The sequence below is a fragment of the Anomaloglossus baeobatrachus genome, chromosome 5 (assembly GCF_048569485.1).
Source record: "Anomaloglossus baeobatrachus isolate aAnoBae1 chromosome 5, aAnoBae1.hap1, whole genome shotgun sequence".
NCBI classification, from domain to species: domain Eukaryota; kingdom Metazoa; phylum Chordata; class Amphibia; order Anura; family Aromobatidae; genus Anomaloglossus; species Anomaloglossus baeobatrachus.
In genome coordinates, this window is record NC_134357.1 from 409,608,909 (window position 1) to 409,626,188 (window position 17,280).

The 17,280-nt window shown below is 51.0% G+C and overlaps 1 protein-coding gene across 5 annotated transcripts in view; it reads right to left on the minus strand.

Moving 5' to 3' along the window:
- Positions 1-17,280, minus strand: part of KAT7 (lysine acetyltransferase 7) — a 101,694-nt gene that overhangs the window by 33,292 nt on the left and 51,122 nt on the right. For all 5 annotated transcript variants that reach the window (XM_075350226.1, XM_075350225.1, XM_075350223.1 and 2 more), the window contains one exon: positions 8,746-8,937. In XM_075350226.1, coding sequence (XP_075206341.1) covers positions 8,746-8,937 — 192 coding nt within the window. The remainder of the gene's footprint in view (positions 1-8,745; positions 8,938-17,280) is intronic.

Genomic DNA, 17,280 nt, shown 5'->3' on the forward strand with positions numbered 1-17,280 from the left:
CAAACAGCTCAGTAAGGGACAAATCACTGCAATCAGGGTCTCTGTCTACATTATGCTGCTCTTAGATGGGGGGGGCAAAAACGTGGTGACAGATTTCCTTTAAAGGGGGTTAAAGTCCTGACGGACAGACCAGAGTTAACCGTAGTGACACAACTCAACACTGTTCTTGGCCTCTAGGTGGAGTGACAACTCCACTCTGTTGCCAAATCACAAGCTGCATCTGAATGAAAGAAAGAAATCATAAAAATATATTTAAACGGTAAAAACGGGGCAAATGCAACCTGGTGTCTGCCCACTACTTACATTAACCTTAAAAAGATTTAGCTGTGTGCCAGTTGGTGGGTGTAGACCGCTAGGGAGGAGCTAACTTTTTTTGCATAGTGTCAGTAGCATATACCATGGTTTCCCATGTCTCCCAATGAAGAAAAATTGTTGTCCTATTTGGATGTATAGACCCTCTGGATCATCTACCTAGGGTACCTCTATCGATGGATCTCGCCCGACAATGCAGTCATGGCAGGCTGTTAACACCTTCCAAAAGAAATGAATCACCAAACCCCAACAATAACAAGGTGAAAGGGGTGATATGTTAAAGGGGTTGTCCAGGTTTAGGATGAAAGTCTGCATTTACTGTTAAGCTGGGTTCACACATAGCGACAGCGACAACGACATCGCTGTTATGTCACCATTTTCTGTGACGTAACAGCGACCTTGTAAGTCGCTGTTATGATCGCTGCTTAGCTGTCAAACACAGTGACGCAGCAGCGATCATAACGTCGCTACATGTGCAGAAAGCAGGGAGCCGCGCACACTGCTTAGCGCTGGCTCCTTGCTCTCCTAGCTACAGTACACATCGGGTTAATTAACCCAATGCGTACTGCAGCTACATGTGCACAGAGCAGGAGCCGGCACTCGCAGCGAGAGCGGCGGACGCTGGTAACGAAGGTAAATATTGGGTAACCAGGGAAAGGTCTTCCCTTGGTTACCCGATGTTTACGCTGGTTACAGCTTACTGCACCTGCCAGACGCCGGCTCCTGCTCCCTGCTCGCTTCATTTCGTCGCTCTCTCGCTGTCACACACAGCGATGTGTGCGTCACAGCAGGAGAGCGACGACGAAAAAATGAAGCAGGACATTCAGCAACGACCGGCGACCTCACAGCAGGGGCCAGCTCGTTGCTGGATGTCACACACAGCGACAGCGACGTCGCTGCAACGTCACAGAAAATGGTGACGTAGCAGCAACATTGTTGTCGTCGTCGCTGTCTGTGACACCACCTTTACACTGTCAGGATTCTCCAGTCCCGGCAGTGAGATTAGAGGAGAGGGGGAAGGGGGGTGTCATATGACCACTGGAATGCAATAGGTTTACTTCCAGCAACATATCGACTAGACATGTGCGGCCTCCTTCAATACAAGTCACTAAAGCGAGGCTGAGCACGTCTAGTCAGCATGTGACTGCATTTATGGCATAACTTAGGCTAGTTTCACACCTGCGTTGGACGGGATCCGTAGCATTGCGTTGTGTGACGCATGCAACGGATGCGTTGCATATAGTGGCACAACGCAATGCTACGGATCGTACAAAATATCGCAATCCGCCTGGTGATCAGCTGATCACTCAGAGTAGCCGGTCGCCGGGTGATCGCCGACAATGTGTGCGGGGGCCGGGGTCGGTGTGCGAAGTAGGTGGAGCCGAGCGGGGCCATGGTGAGGACGTCAGTGCCGCGGGGACTGCATCGCTGGGGGATAGGTGAGTGTGTGTGTGTGCGTGTGTGTGTGTGCGTGTGTGTGTGTGTGCGTGCGTGTGTATACACATACGGAGTGCGGGAGGGGGCAGAGCCGAGCGGCGAAGTGTCGGGCTCCCGGCACACGTAACCAGGGTTCCTTGGTTACCAGATGTGTACCCTGGTTACGGGTGGAGGGAGCCAGAGAGAGCATGCGCAGTGGAATCCAGAGGATTCCGCTGCTCAAAAAAACGTTACATGCTGCGTTCCTTCCGCCCGACGCAGCGTCAATATAACGACGCTGCGTCGTCCAGCGGATGCAACGCAGACACTTGCGTTACAGTGCGTTGTCCATACAAGTCTATGGAGAATAGCGCAGTGCGTTAACGGACTGCGCTATTCTCCATAGTGACGGACTCCGCTGAACGCAAGTGTGAAACTAGCCTTACAGAAAATCCTGATGGCGTGCAAAGTGGACGCTGTGAGGATTCAGGGGTCGGAAGTCACATAGTAACTGCTGGCTTGCATGCCAAACTTGGGACAACCCCTTTTATAGATGAGACCATCATTAAGGAGCATTTGTTACATAGGTTGAAGACCTAGGTCCATCTAGTTCAACCTTCCTCCACCAATTATACATTTTGTCATTAAATGATTTATAACCAAAAATGCTGTGTGTACTGAGGAAATCATCCAGCCCTTCATTTGTTACCTACTTCAGACCACTGATATATCATGTGATGGAATTTCTGCAGTCATTAATGGAGTTCTAGGATACAAATCATAGGCTGGGGGCACTGGATCACTGCATGCACCCCCTGCTGTGAACAGGAATTTTAAGCCCGTTATCTGATGGAAGGCAGACATGGAGTCTGTATAATGAGTAATTAACAAGCAGCTGACAGTTGCTGAAAAGGGGAAACTTTAGACTGTGTATCCTAATTACTAAATGCAAGATGAAGATTCTGGCCACTTAAGCCGCCGTCACATTTAACGACTTACCAGCGATCCCGAAAACGATGTGACCTGATAAGGATTGCTGGTAAGTCGCTGGGAGGTCGCTGGTGAGAGGTGACACAGTAAGGCCTTATCAACGACGCAGCAACGATGAGCGACCTGTATAGGAGGTCGTTGGTAGGTGTCAAACACAGCGATGCATCCTGCCCAGCAGAACATCACCTTTGAAGAAAATGGTCCGGACCCTTTTGGCAACGACTAGCGATCTCACAGCAGGGGCCTGATCACTAGTAGGTGTCACACATAACGAGATCACTGGCAAGATCGTTGCTGCGTCACAGAAACGGTGACTCAGCAACGATCTTGTTAGCGATCTCGTTGTGTGTGACGGGACCTTAAAGGTAGATGATGCTGGTCCATATCTGATAATGTAGACGATGCTGGTCCATATCTGATAAGCTAGACGATGCGGGTCCATATCTGATAAGCTAGACGATGCGGTTCCATATCTGATAAGGTAGACGATGCGGTTCCATATCTGATAAGGTAGACGATGCGGTTCCATATCTGATAAGGTAGACGATGCGGTTCCATATCTGATAAGGTAGACGATGCGGTTCCATATCTGATAAGGTAGACGATGCGGGTCCATATCTGATAAGGTAGACGATGCGGGTCCATATCTGATAAGGTAGACGATGCGGGTCCATATCTGATAAGGTAGACGATGCGGTTCCATATCTGATAAGGTAGACGATGCGGTTCCATATCTGATAAGGTAGACGATGCGGGTCCATATCTGATAAGGCAGACGATGCGGTTCCATATCTGATAAGGCAGACGATGCGGGTCCATATCTGATAAGGTAGACGATGCGGGCCCATATCTGATAAGGTAGACGATGCGGGTCCATATCTGATAAGGTAGACGATGCGGGTCCATATCTGATAAAGGTAGACGATGCGGGTCCATATCTGATAAGGTAGACGATGCGGGTCCATATCTGATAATGTAGACAATGCGGGTCCATATCTGATAATGTAGACAATGCGGGTCCATATCTGATAATGTAGACAATGCGGGTCCATATCTGATAAGGTAGACAATGCGGGTCCATATCTGATAAGGTAGACGATGCGGGTCCATATCTGATAAGCTAGACGATGCGGTTCCATATCTGATAAGGTAGATGATGCGGGTCCATATCTGATAAGGTAGACGATGCGGGTCCATATCTGATAAGGTAGACGATGCGGGTCCATATCTGATAAGGTAGACGATGCGGGTCCATATCTGATAAGGTAGACGATGCGGGTCCATATCTGATAAGGAAACGATGCGGGTCCATATCTGAGGCCTCACATGACAATGTGCACTTTAATTTACATGCAATACCTATAAAATAATACTGACACAATTCATGGATATAGCCATGATCAGGGAACATATTGGCATCTGTAGATAAAATTGCAACATTTTTGGTAGCTTGCGACCCACAGAAGTGCAATATCTCCCTGAATTATGAATATATCATAGAATGTACAAAATGCTTAAAGGAAATTTGTCACCAGGTTTGTTACTTCATCTGAAAACAGCATGTTGTAGTCAAAGAGATTCAGAAAGTAATGACGTTTATCTGTTGTGCCATTATTCAGTGTATTAGAGCAGGAAGCCCACCCACACCAGGCTCTCAATAGATTGACACCTCAGTCCATGCACAATCACAGCAGGGGGTGTGGCTGACTGGTCTGCAGGAGTCACAGCAATGTTAATCACACCGCAATAAACCCTTTAGTATGAGTAAACAATAGGTCAGCAAAGGCAAGGGCAGTTTTAGGCTATGTGCGCACTAGGCGTTTTTTTCACGCTGCGTTTTTATGTGCGTTTTTGTCTAAAAAACGCACCCGCGGCTAAAAAAACGCGGCAAAAACGCATGCGTTTTTGCCGCGATTTGGTGCGTTTTTTGCTGCGTTTTTGCTCACTGCGTTTTTAATCAGTGCACAATGCCATTAAAGATTGTTGATGAAAAAAAAAAAAAAAAAGGTCTGATGTCATTTCCTTCTTCAAAATGTTCATTGTATGCAGGAGAGCAGACAGCAGCTGCAGAACTACAAGTCTCAGCATCCTCCATTCACTAGTGTATGCAGGAGAGCAGACAGCAGCTGTAGAACTACAAGTCTCAGCATCCTCCATTCACTAGTGTATGCAGGAGAGCAGACAGCAGCTGCAGAACTACAAGTCTCAGCATCCTCCATTCACTAGTGTATGCAGGAGAGCAGGCAGCAGCTGCAGAACTACAAGTCTCAGCATCCTCCATTCACTAGTGTATGCAGGAGAGCAGACAGAAGCTGCAGAACTACAAGGCTCAGCAGCCTCCATCCAGGACTGTATGCAGTTTTTTGCCCAAAAAGAAAAAAAAATGACATGGGCTTCGCCATATTTTTCTATGCTAGCCGGGTACAGCAGGCAGATACGGGCTGCCCCCAACCCCCAGCTGCCTATTTGTACCCGGCTGGGAACCAAAAATATAGAGAAGCCCTTTTTTTTTAATTATTTCATGAAATAATTAAAAAAAAAAAAATGACGTGGGCTTCGCCTAATTTTTGAGTCCAGCCGGGTACAACTAGGCAGCTGGGGATTGGAATCCACAGTGCAGGGTGCCCATGCTTTCTGGGCACCCCCACTGCGAATTGCAGTCCGCAGCCACCCCAGAAAATGGCGCTTTCATAGAAGCGCCATCTTCTGGCGCTGTATCCAACTCTTCTAGCTGCCCTGATGCCGGGTGGCTAGCTAGGTAATAATGGAGTTAGGGCTAGCTGTATATTATCAGCTAGCCCTAAGCCCGAAATTCATGGTGTCACGCCAATATTAGACATGGCCACCATGAATTTCTAGTAATGATAAAAAAAAAAACACAACACACAGAAAAATATTTTTATTAGAAATAAAACACAACACAATTAGTGACTCCATCTTTATTGAAATAAACCCCCCTCCGCAGTAATCCTGGGTCAGGGTCCCACGCCGTCCAATCAGGATCCAATATCATCTGATCGGTTTGCTGGAAGGCAAAGTGATCAGATGATGTGTCAGGTTCAAGTGCCTGAATCCCATCACACATCAGCTGATTGTATAAAAGCCGATTATACAATCAGCTGATGCATCAGTAGAAAAAAAAAAAAAAAAATAATACTTATGTGCTGTGGTGATTACCGGCAGCTCCTGGAGCGATCGATTGGACAGGAGTCTGATCCCGTCCGATCGCAGCAGGAGCTGCCGGTAATCAGCTGATCCAGCTGATGAAGTCCCCTGACGGCAGGATCAGCTGATAGCCGGCCGGGCAGGAAAAAGCCGGCGACACCGCGATCAGCTGATGCGTCAGGTGACTGCATCAGGTGATCAGCGCCAGGTCCTGCAAGCAAGGTCCTGCCGGCCGGGGAGACTGCACACAGCCAGAGCGGCGGGACCGGGAGGAGCTGGGAGCGGGCATGGCACCGGGACCCTGCGGACAGGTGAGTATATGACATTTTTTTTTTTCTACTGTTCACTTTGGTTTTCGCCGCTGCCTCCACCTCCCGCCCAGACATGGCGCCGCACGGAGCTGACATGCACAGGACGGGAGGTGGAGGCAGCGGTGACGGTACCGGGAGGATTCCTGCTTCTGTGTTTACCAACAGAAGGAATCCTCTTCCTGTACACGTCACTGTAGTACCCACCCCTTGCGTTTATAGCTGCGTTTTTAGTCATAGAAACGCGGCTATATGCGTTATTCATTGCGTTTTTAACATCTCATTGAATTCAATGAGTGAAAAACGCAGTGGAAAACGCAGAAATAATTGACATGCTGCGTTTTTGTGGTCACCACAAAAACGCAGCTAAAAAAAAACGCTGTGTGAGGACAGCACTTCTGAAAACCCATTGACATTGCTGGGGAAGCAATGTCACTGCGTTTTCAGCACAAAAACGCGGTAAAAAACGCCGCTAAAAACGCGGCAAAAACGCCTAGTGCGCACATAGCCTAACACATCCGGCTTTTTGCTGAATTGGCAGATCCGATGCACTCCAGTACAGTGTGATACAGTAAAATGGCAGTACGGCAACTTCTAAGTCACATGCTCCGGTCACATGACAGCATGTGGCTGGAGTTTCTCGCGCTGCCATTGTACTGCATCACACTGTACTGGAGTGCGCAGAATCCGGCAATCCGACGAAAAGCTCTAAGAAATCTGGTAAGACCCTTTATAAACATGTAATTCAAGAAGTATTATACAGTATAGCTTGGTTGTGTTACCCTGTGTATGTCGGGTGCGCAAGAAGTCTGGGTGGCATGTGTACTAGTATGTGACCAAGTGCGGGTGTCTCGCTTGCCTATCAAAACGGCAGAATGGTGGCAGCGAAGTGCACTGTGGATGTGAGAACTGGCAGTGGGGTGCACTTAGCCCACTGTCAGCTTATTGTGAATGGACTCCTAGACCCTACATACATACTTCTGCAGCACAGATGCTATTGTCGCGGGCGGAGGAGGGGACGCTGCGCTCTCCCACTGCTCGGGTCCGGCCGCTGCTGCTCGGTGGTGGTTCGAGCGGTGGGCCGGATCCCGGGGACTCCAGCGGCGCTCCTCGCCCGTGAGTGAAAAGGGTGGGGATTGATTGTGGGGATTTGAGATTGTCCGTGACGCCACCCACGGTTGTGGTGAGGTTGTGACACCACCGCTGCTCTGGACGGGGATCGCGGGAGCGATGACAGGGAGCAGCCTGGGTGTTAGTTCTCCCCTCCGTGGGTAGGGGGTTGGTTGTCCCGGGGCCCGGTGATGGGGTAGGGATGGATTGCAGGCGGGTTACGGGGCCTGGCGAGGTGCAGGGTCGCGGGGGCAGCGCTGTGCTGCACGGCACGGTGGTACTCACTCAGCCAATGATGTACACAGAGTCTCCGGTAAAACAAACGGCTGGATGGACGGGTCCCACAGACGGCTGCGGTGTTTCTCCTCCAGCCATGTTGATGGTGACTGCCTTTCCCTGCACCTGTGTAGTGTGTACGGTTCCAATGGGTTCCCACCGGTAACCCGCTCCCCAGCTTGAAGGTTGCTGAAGAAGCCCTTTTTGCCCGCAGGCTCTGGCCCTGGGAACTTTAGCCTTGGCGGTGACTGTGTTTCCCTCTCTCGGTTGGACTGTTGCCTTCTGTCGGGACTTGGCTGCTGGGAAACCCAGGAGGTTCCCTTCGCTAACGGATTTGGCAAATTCACGGCGACTCCTAGCCTTGCCGGGGTCCGTAAGCCCCTGCCGGATGGTGCTGGCTTCTCTTTGCGTACCGGTCTGGTACCGCCGGGCCACCGCCCGTCCACGGTCCTTACGGCTAGCTCCAATAGGCCACTCCTGCAGACGGTCACCACCGTCTGCCAACCTTGCTGATCCGTCCGGGCCACACACCCGGACCGACTTCAGTCTGCTCCTCTCTCACTTTCCTTACTCTCACTTTGACTTCCAAACTCTGCCTGCCTTTCCCGCCTCCAGGACTGTGAACTCCTCGGTGGGCGGGGCCAACCGCCTGGCCCACCCCCTGGTGTGAACATCAGCCCCTGGAGGAAGGCAACAAGGGTTTTTGTCTGACTTTGGTGTGCCTGACCGGGAGTGTGGGGTGTGTTGGTGTTGTTCTGTGACGACCTGGCTTGTCCAGGGCGCCACACTATCAGATGATATCCACTACTAAGCAAAGGTGAACATGATCAGCCAAAGCCAGCGCTAAAACTATCAGCCAGGAAAATGTTTAGAGGTGCTCATACACATTAGATGGTCGGCATCTCTCCAGATGGCAGATGTTGAGGGGAGAGAAAGGAGGATTGAGTGTTGGGAATATTGGCTTGCACTGAACGATACCTTTCTGCTCAGAGGTGTGTGGCAGCAGCTTATCGCCCTCTGCCTCAGAACTCAGGTACACTAGGGTCAAGTAGAGTAAGCACATGTATGATGCGTTAGGAGGAATAGCCTGTTACTACAGTATTTCAGCAGCCTATAAGAGATACACAAGGAATGAATGATGTACATGTGATGCTCCATCCCCACTCACCATGTGCCTGCGCAGGATTGTTTGACTCTTCATATACTTCAGACAAAACTCGCACATATACAGCCGCCCTAGCCGGGCATACTCCTCCGGGTACGGCGAGTGGTACCAGGTGTCCAGCTCGTACCTGCCGAACACGATTGTCTTTATCATGTTGCTTCCTTCTGTGATCTGACCCTGCAACCGAAGTTTCTCCTGCAAAGACATGAGTGGGTTCATTAAACTAGGGGTGCCAAAAAAAAAAATTCAGTCACACACACACACACACACACACACACACACACACACACACACACTAGAAGTGCATATAAAGTCTGTGCTTTCTGCAGTGCGGACTCAACCTTCCCCATCAGGGCAGCTGTACACAATACATATCATGAAAAGTCTGCAATAGACTAAATTCTCATATCTGCCTAACATGGTTCGTGCTTGGACTGCAATACATGGCCCGACCACCAGTCTCCTGACCCGAAAGAACACGCTCATCTAAACCTATGTGCCTGTAAATTCTGCTGCAATTTTCATATGTCGCTAAGGTCAAAACCACCTTCACATATTACATTAAATTCTATAGCCTCACACACACACACCACTAAATACAAAACAATTGTATTTTTGTGGTTTATGTTTTTGTTTTTTTTTTAATTAAAAAAAAACAAAGAAAATGTTTTAGCCCCTTCATAATCAAGCCTGTTTTCACTTTCCTATCCAGGCCAAATGTTGAGCTTTCGCCAGTGTCACTGTGTAGTAATAACACAGAACCCTTCAACTTAGAGACAATTGTAATGTTTTGTGACACGTACTTCATGTTAGTGGTAAATTTAGGTCAATATATGAGATATTTATATATGAAAACATCAAAAACTTAAACAAAAAAAAAAGAGAATTTTGTTACTTACCGTAAATTCTTTTTCTTATAGTTCCGTATTAGGAGACCCAGACCATGGGTGTTTAGCTTCTGCCTCCGGAGGACACACAAAGTACTACACTTAAAAGTGTAGCTCCTCCCTCTGAGCTTATACACCCCCTGGTAGCCAGTCCTAGCCAGTTTAGTGCAAAAGCTGAAGGAGAATAGCCACCCACAAGTAGAACCGAGTAAGAACCGGAACAACCGGAGACTCTGTCCATGACAACAGCCGGTGATAACACACGGAACAAGAAAATTGCCAACAGGCAACAGGGAGGGTGCTGGGTCTCCCAATACGGAACTATAGGAAAAAGAATTTACGGTAAGTAACAAAATTCTCTTTTTCTTTAACGTTCCTTTGGGAGACCCAGACCATGGGACGTTCCAAAGCTGTCCATGGGTGGGCATAAACAGAAAAACTGAGAAGTAGGCGGAGTCTAACTTCACAAGTGGGCGACAGCCGCCTGAAGTATGCGTCTGCCCAAGCTCGCATCTGCCGAAGCATGAGCATGCACTTTGTAGTGCTTCGAAAAGGTATGCAGGCTAGCCCAAGTGGCAGCCTGACGAAGGGAATTTTGTTACTTACCGTAAATTCCTTTTCTTCTAGCTCTTATTGGGAGACCCAGACGATTGGGGTATAGCTACTGCCCTCTGGAGGCCACACAAAGCACTACATCAAAAGTGCAAGGCCCCTCCCCCTCTGGCTATACCCCCCCCGTGATATCACGGGTTCTCCAGTTTTAGTGCCAAAGCAAGAAGGAGGAAGCCAATAACTGGTTTAAACAAATTAACTCCGAATAACATCGGAGAACTGAAAAACCGTTCAACATGAACAACATGTGTACCCGCAAACAACAAAAAAACATCCCGAAGGACAACAGGGCGGGTGCTGGGTCTCCCAATAAGAGCTAGAAGAAAAGGAATTTACGGTAAGTAACAAAATTCCCTTCTTCTTCAGCGCTCTATTGGGAGACCCAGACGATTGGGACGTCCAAAAGCTGTCCCTGGGTGGGTAAAGAAATACCTCATGTTAGAGCTGCAAAACAGCCCTCCCCTACGGGGGTGTCACTGCCGCCTGCAGGACTCTTCTACCTAAGCTGGCATCCGCCGAAGCATAGGTATGCACCTGATAATGCTTGGTGAAAGTGTGCAGACTGGACCAGGTAGCTGCCTGGCACACCTGTTGAGCCGAAGCCTGGTGACGAAATGCCCAGGACGCACCCACGGCTCTGGTTGAGTGGGCTTTTAGCCCTGAAGGAACCGGAAGCCCCGCAGAACGGTAGGCCTCTAGAATTGGTTCTTTGATCCATCGAGCCAGGGTGGCTTTAGAAGCCTGCAACCCCTTGCGCGGACCAGCGACAAGGACAAAAAGTGCATCGGCACGGCGCATGGGCGCCGTGCGAGAAATGTAGATTCTGAGTGCTCTCACCAGATCTAGGAAACGTAAGTCCTTTTCATACCGGTGAACCGGATGAGGACAAAAAGAAGGCAAGGATATATCCTGATTAAGATGAAAAGAGGATACGACCTTAGGGAGAAACTCCGGAATAGGGCGCAGCACTACCTTGTCCTGGTGGAACACCAGGAAGGGAGCCTTGGATGACAGAGCTGCCAGCTCAGACACTCGCCGAAGCGATGTGATCGCAACAAGAAACGCCACTTTCTGTGACAGCCGAGAAAAGGAAACTTCCTTCAGAGGCTCGAAGGGCGGCTTCTGGAGAGCAACTAGTACCCTGTTCAGATCCCATGGATCTAACGGCCGCTTGTACGGGGGCACAATATGACAGACCCCCTGCAGGAACGTGCGCACCTTAGAAAGACGTGCTAGACGCTTCTGAAAAAACACGGATAGTGCCGAAACTTGCCCTTTAAGGGAGCTGAGCGACAAGCCCTTTTCTAACCCCGATTGCAGGAAGGAAAGAAACTTGGGCAATGCAAATGGCCAGGGAGACACTCCCTGAGCAGAGCACCAGGATAAGAAAATCTTCCACGTTCTGTGGTAGATCTTAGCCGAATTCGACTTTCTAGCTTGTCTCATTGTGGCAACGACTCCTTGAGATAATCCTGCAGATGCTAGGATCCAGGACTCAATGGCCACACAGTCAGGTTCAGGGCCGCAGAATTCTGATGGAAAAACGGCCCTTGGGACAGTAAGTCTGGTCGGTCTGGCAGTGACCACGGTCGACCGATCGTGAGATGCCACAGATCCGGATACCACGACCTCCTCGGCCAGTCTGGAGCGACGAGTATGATGCGGCTGCACTCGGATCTGATCTTGCGTAGCACTCTGGGCAAGAGCGCCAGAGGCGGAAACACGTATGGGAGCTGAAACTGCGACCAATCTTGAACCAAGGCGTCTGCCGCCAGAGCTCTTTGATCGCGCGACCTCGCCATGAATGCCGGGACCTTGTTGTTGTGCCGGGATGCCATTAGGTCGACGTCCGGCACTCCCCAGCGGCGACAGATTTCCTGAAACACGTCCGGGTGAAGGGACCATTCCCCTGCGTCCATGCCCTGGCGACTGAGGAAGTCTGCTTCCCAGTTTTCTACGCCTGGGATGTGAACCGCGGATATGGTGGATGCTGTGTCCTCCACCCACATTAGAATGCGCCGGACTTCTTGGAAGGCTTGCCGACTGCGCGTCCCTCCTTGGTGGTTGATGTATGCCACCGCTGTGGAGTTGTCCGATTGGATTCGGATCTGCTTCCCTTCCAGCCACTGTTGGAAGGCCAGTAGAGCAAGATACACTGCTCTGATCTCCAGAACATTGATCTGAAGGGTGGACTCCTGCGGAGTCCACGTCCCCTGAGCCCTGTGGTGGAGAAATACCGCTCCCCACCCTGACAGACTCGCATCTGTCGTGACTACTGCCCAGGATGGGGGCAGGAAGGATCTTCCCTGAGACAATGAGGTGGGAAGGAGCCACCATTGTAGGGAGTCCTTGGCCGTCTGGGAAAGCGAGACTTTCCTGTCCAGTGACGTTGACTTCCCGTCCCATTGGCGGAGAATGTCCCATTGAAGTGGGCGCAGATGAAATTGCGCAAAGGGAACTGCTTCCATGGCTGCCACCATCTTCCCTAGGAAATGCATGAGGCGCCGCAAGGGATGCAACTGGCCCTGCAGAAGAGATTGCACCCCTGTCTGTAGTGACCGCTGCTTGTTCAGCGGAAGCTTCACTATCGCTGCTAGAGTATGAAACTCCATGCCAAGATACGTTAGTGATTGAGTCGGTGATAGGATCGACTTTGGAAAGTTGATGATCCATCCGAAAGACTGTAGGGTCTCCAGCGTAGCATTCAGGCTGTGCTGACATGCCTCTTGAGAGGGAGCTTTGACCAATAAATCGTCTAGGTAAGGGATCACCGAGTGTCCCTGAGAGTGCAAGACTGCTACCACCGCCGCCATGACCTTGGTGAAGACCCGTGGGGCTGTCGCCAGACCAAATGGCAGAGCTACGAACTGAAAATGGTCGTCTCCTATCACAAAACGTAGAAAACGTTGATGTTTTGTAGCAATTGGCACGTGGAGATAAGCATCTTTGATGTCTATTGAGGCAAGGAAGTCTCCTCTGGACATTGAGGCAATGACAGAACGCAGGGTTTCCATCCGGAACTTCCTGGCGTGCACATGTTTGTTGAGCCGTTTTAGGTCCAGAACAGGACGGAACGAGCCGTCCTTTTTTGGAACCACAAAGAGATTGGAGTAAAACCCTTGCCCTTGTTCCTGAGGAGGGACTGGGATCACCACTCCTTCCGCTCTTAGGGAGTCCACCGCCTGCAGCAGAGCATCTGCTCGGTCTGGATGTGGGGAGGTTCTGAAGAACCGAGCTGGAGGACGAGAATTGAACTCGATTCTGTACCCGCGAGACAAAATGTCCGTCACCCACCGGTCTTTGACCTGTGACATCCAAATGCCGGAAAAGCGGGAGAGCCTGCCCCCGACCGGCGATGCGGAGGGAGGGGGCTGGAAGTCATGAGGTAGCCGCTTTGGAAGCGGTACCTCCATTTGCTTTCTTGGGGCGCGTGTGAGCCCGCCACGAATCTGAGTTTCTTTGCGTCCTCTGAGTCCCTTTGGACGAGGTAAATGGTGTCTTGCCCGAACCTCGAAAGGACTGAAACCTCTGCTGCCACTTTTTCTGCTGAGGTTTGGTTGTTCTGGGTTGTGGTAAAGAGGAGTCTTTACCCTTGGACTGCTTAATAATATCAGCCAATGGCTCGCCAAACAGTCTATCTCTAGATAAAGGCAAACTGGTTAAACATTTTTTGGAACCAGCATCTGCTTTCCAGTCCTTTAACCACAAGGCTCTGCGCAAAACTACCGAATTGGCGGACGCCATTGAGGTGCGACTGGTAGATTCTAGGACCGCATTGATAGCGTAAGACGCAAACGCCGACATCTGCGTGGTAAGATGCGCCACTTGCGGCACTGCTGGATGTATGATAGCATCCACTTTTGCTAAGCCAGCTGAAATAGCCTGGAGTGCCCATACGGCTGCGAATGCCGGAGCAAACGACGCGCCGATAGCTTCATAGACAGATTTTAACCAAAGGTCCATCTGTCTGTCATTGGCATCTTTAAGTGAAGCGCCATCCTCCACTGCAACTATGGACCTAGCTGCGAGTTTGGAAATCGGGGGGTCTACCTTTGGACACTGTGTCCAGCGCTTGACCACCTCAGGGGGGAAAGGGAAACGCGTATCTTTAGATCGTTTAGAGAAACGCCTTTCTGGGTGAGCGTCGTGCTTCTGGATTGATTCTCTGAAGTCAGAGTGATCCAAGAAAGCACTCAATTTACGCTTGGGATAAAGGAAACGAAACTTCTCCTGCTCTGCCGCTGCCTCTTCTGCTGAAGGGGCTGGGGGAGAAATATCCAACAGCCTATTGATGGCTGAGATAAGGTCGTTTACCATGGCATCCCCATCAGGGGTATCCAGGTTGAGAGGGGTTCCAGGAATGGATTCCTGATCACTCTCATCAGACACATCACAGGGAGACTGATTGCGCTGAGACCCTGAGCAGTGTGATGACGTCGAGGGTCTTTCCCAGCGAGCTCGCTTAGGGTGGCTGGGGCTATCATCTGAGTCATAATCCTCGGCCTGTGAAGCCGGGGACCCCCCTGTGGGCTGGATTAATTCCAAGTGAGGGGGACCTGAGGACAGAGGCCTCGCCGTGCCCAAAGACTGAGCCCCATGCATAGATTGCAAGGTTTCAAGGATTTTTGCCATAGACAGAGACATATTATCAGCAAAAACTGCAAAGTCTGTCCCTGTCACCGGGGCAGAACTTACAAGCGTCTCAGCCTGGGTCACTACCTCTCCTGACTCCGGCTGGCGAAGCAGCACCGGGTCGGAGCATTGCACACAATGGGAGCCTGCTGGTAGATCAGCCCCACATGCAGCACACGCAGTACACACAGCCCTGGCCTTGGCAGCCTTGCGTTTTGAGGATGGCATGTTGCTGCTTCCACAGAGTGATCTGGGAGAGCAGCCAGAAGCGACCTCACAGTGCAAGAAAAACAATATCTATATATCTGTACACAGTACACCGATACACCGTGAGGCACTAGAGGGACCAGCACAGAAAAAAATCGCTTACCGCCCGCTTAAAAAGCGGGTGTGTGGTCGCCAGATAGCCCCTAGTCCAGGTCTCCCAGAGCCTTGCGTCCTTCCTCCAGCCAGACTGCATGTAATGGCTGCCGGCGTCCTGAGAGGAAGGGGGGCGGGCCCTGGGCGTTCCTGGCTAAGAGCGGGAAGCCTGCTTCCCTCTGTGCCTAGTGTGAGGGCTGGAGCATGTAAATCAGGCTCCAGCCCTCGTCGCTGCTAGCGAACAGCGTCTCTCCCCTACCCTGAATGACAGGGTGGGGGCGGGAACGAATCGGAGCTGCCGGCGTCCTAGGCCCAAAAAGCCGGGGACTCAATTTATAACCGCCGCCGCCGTAAAAGCGCGGACGGCGGATCCCCGGCGCACCACAAGTCACAGCAGCGCCGCCCGGTCCAGAGGGGGTCGGCGCTGCGTTCCCATACACAAAAAATCCCCCAGTAATCTGTAGGGACACTAACTCCAACGTTGCGGTCCCCGGCGCACTACAACACCCAGCCAGCCCGGAGTGTGTCTGTGCCTGCCGGGGACACAGAGTACCTGTATGATGCAGGGCCTGTCCCTGATCGTACTCCTGCTCCGTCTCCATCAGGTTCTAATGGGTCTGTGGATGGAGCCCGGCGTCAGAGCTGAGAGGCCGGCAGGATCCCACTTCCACAGAGCCCTACAAGGGGATGTGGAAGGAAAACAGCATGTGGGGCTCCAGCCCTGTACCAGCAATAGGTACCTCAACCTTACAACACCATCCAGGGGTGAGAAGGGAGCATGCTGGGGACACTATATGTGTCCTCTTTTCTTCCATCCGAAATAGTCAGCAGCTACTGCTGACTAAAATCTGTGGAGCTATGCATGGAATGTCTGACCTCCTTCGCACACAAAGCTAAAACTGGAGAACCCGTGATATCACGGGGGGGGTATAGCCAGAGGGGGAGGGGCCTTGCACTTTTGATGTAGTGCTTTGTGTGGCCTCCAGAGGGCAGTAGCTATACCCCAATCGTCTGGGTCTCCCAATAGAGCGCTGAAGAAAGACTTGTTGAGCCGTAGCCTGGTGCCTAAAAGCCCAAGAGGCACCGACAGCTCTGGTCGAGTGTGCTTTGATCCCCGGCGGGGGAGGCACCTGAGTACTCTGGTAGGCGTCCCAAATGGTCGATCTAATCACACGGGCCAAGGTCGGCTTAGAAGCAGAGAGACCCTTGCGCCGCCCTGTGGTTAGCACAAAAAGAGAGGTGCACCGCCTAAGCGCAGCGGTGCGAGCCACATAAATCCGGAGAGCACGCACCAGATCTAGAGTATGCAGCGCTTTCTCAAAGCGATGAACAGGGGCCGGACAGAAGGAAGGCAAGGAAATGAAGGGAATTTTGTTACTTACCGTAAATTCCTTTTCTTCTAGCTCCTATTGGGAGACCCAGACGATTGGGTGTATAGCTACTGCCTCCGGAGGCCACACAAAGCATTACACTAAAAAGTGTAAGGCCCCTCCCCTTCTGGCTATACACCCCCAGTGGGATCACTGGCTCACCAGTTTTAGTGCAAAAGCAAGAAGGAGGAGAGCCAATTACTGGTTTAAACAAATTCACTCCGAAGTAACATCGGAGAACTGAAAACCATTTAACATGAACAACATGTGTGCCCGAAAAACAACCAAAAATCCCGAAGGACAACAGGGCGGGTGCTGGGTCTCCCAATAGGAGCTAGAAGAAAAGGAATTTACGGTAAGTAACAAAATTCCCTTCTTCTTCGGCGCTCCATTGGGAGACCCAGACGATTGGGACGTCCAAAAGCTGTCCCTGGGTGGGTAAAGAATACCTCATGTTAGAGCTGCGAAGACAGCCCTCCCCTACGGGGAGGCAACTGCCGCCTGCAGGACTCTTCTACCTAGGCTGGCGTCCGCCGAAGCATAGGTATGCACCTGATAATGTTTGGTGAAAGTGTGCAGACTCGACCAGGTAGCTGCCTGGCACACCTGTTGAGCCGTAGCCTGGTGTCGTAATGCCCAGGACGCACCCACGGCTCTGGTAGAATGGGCCTTCAGCC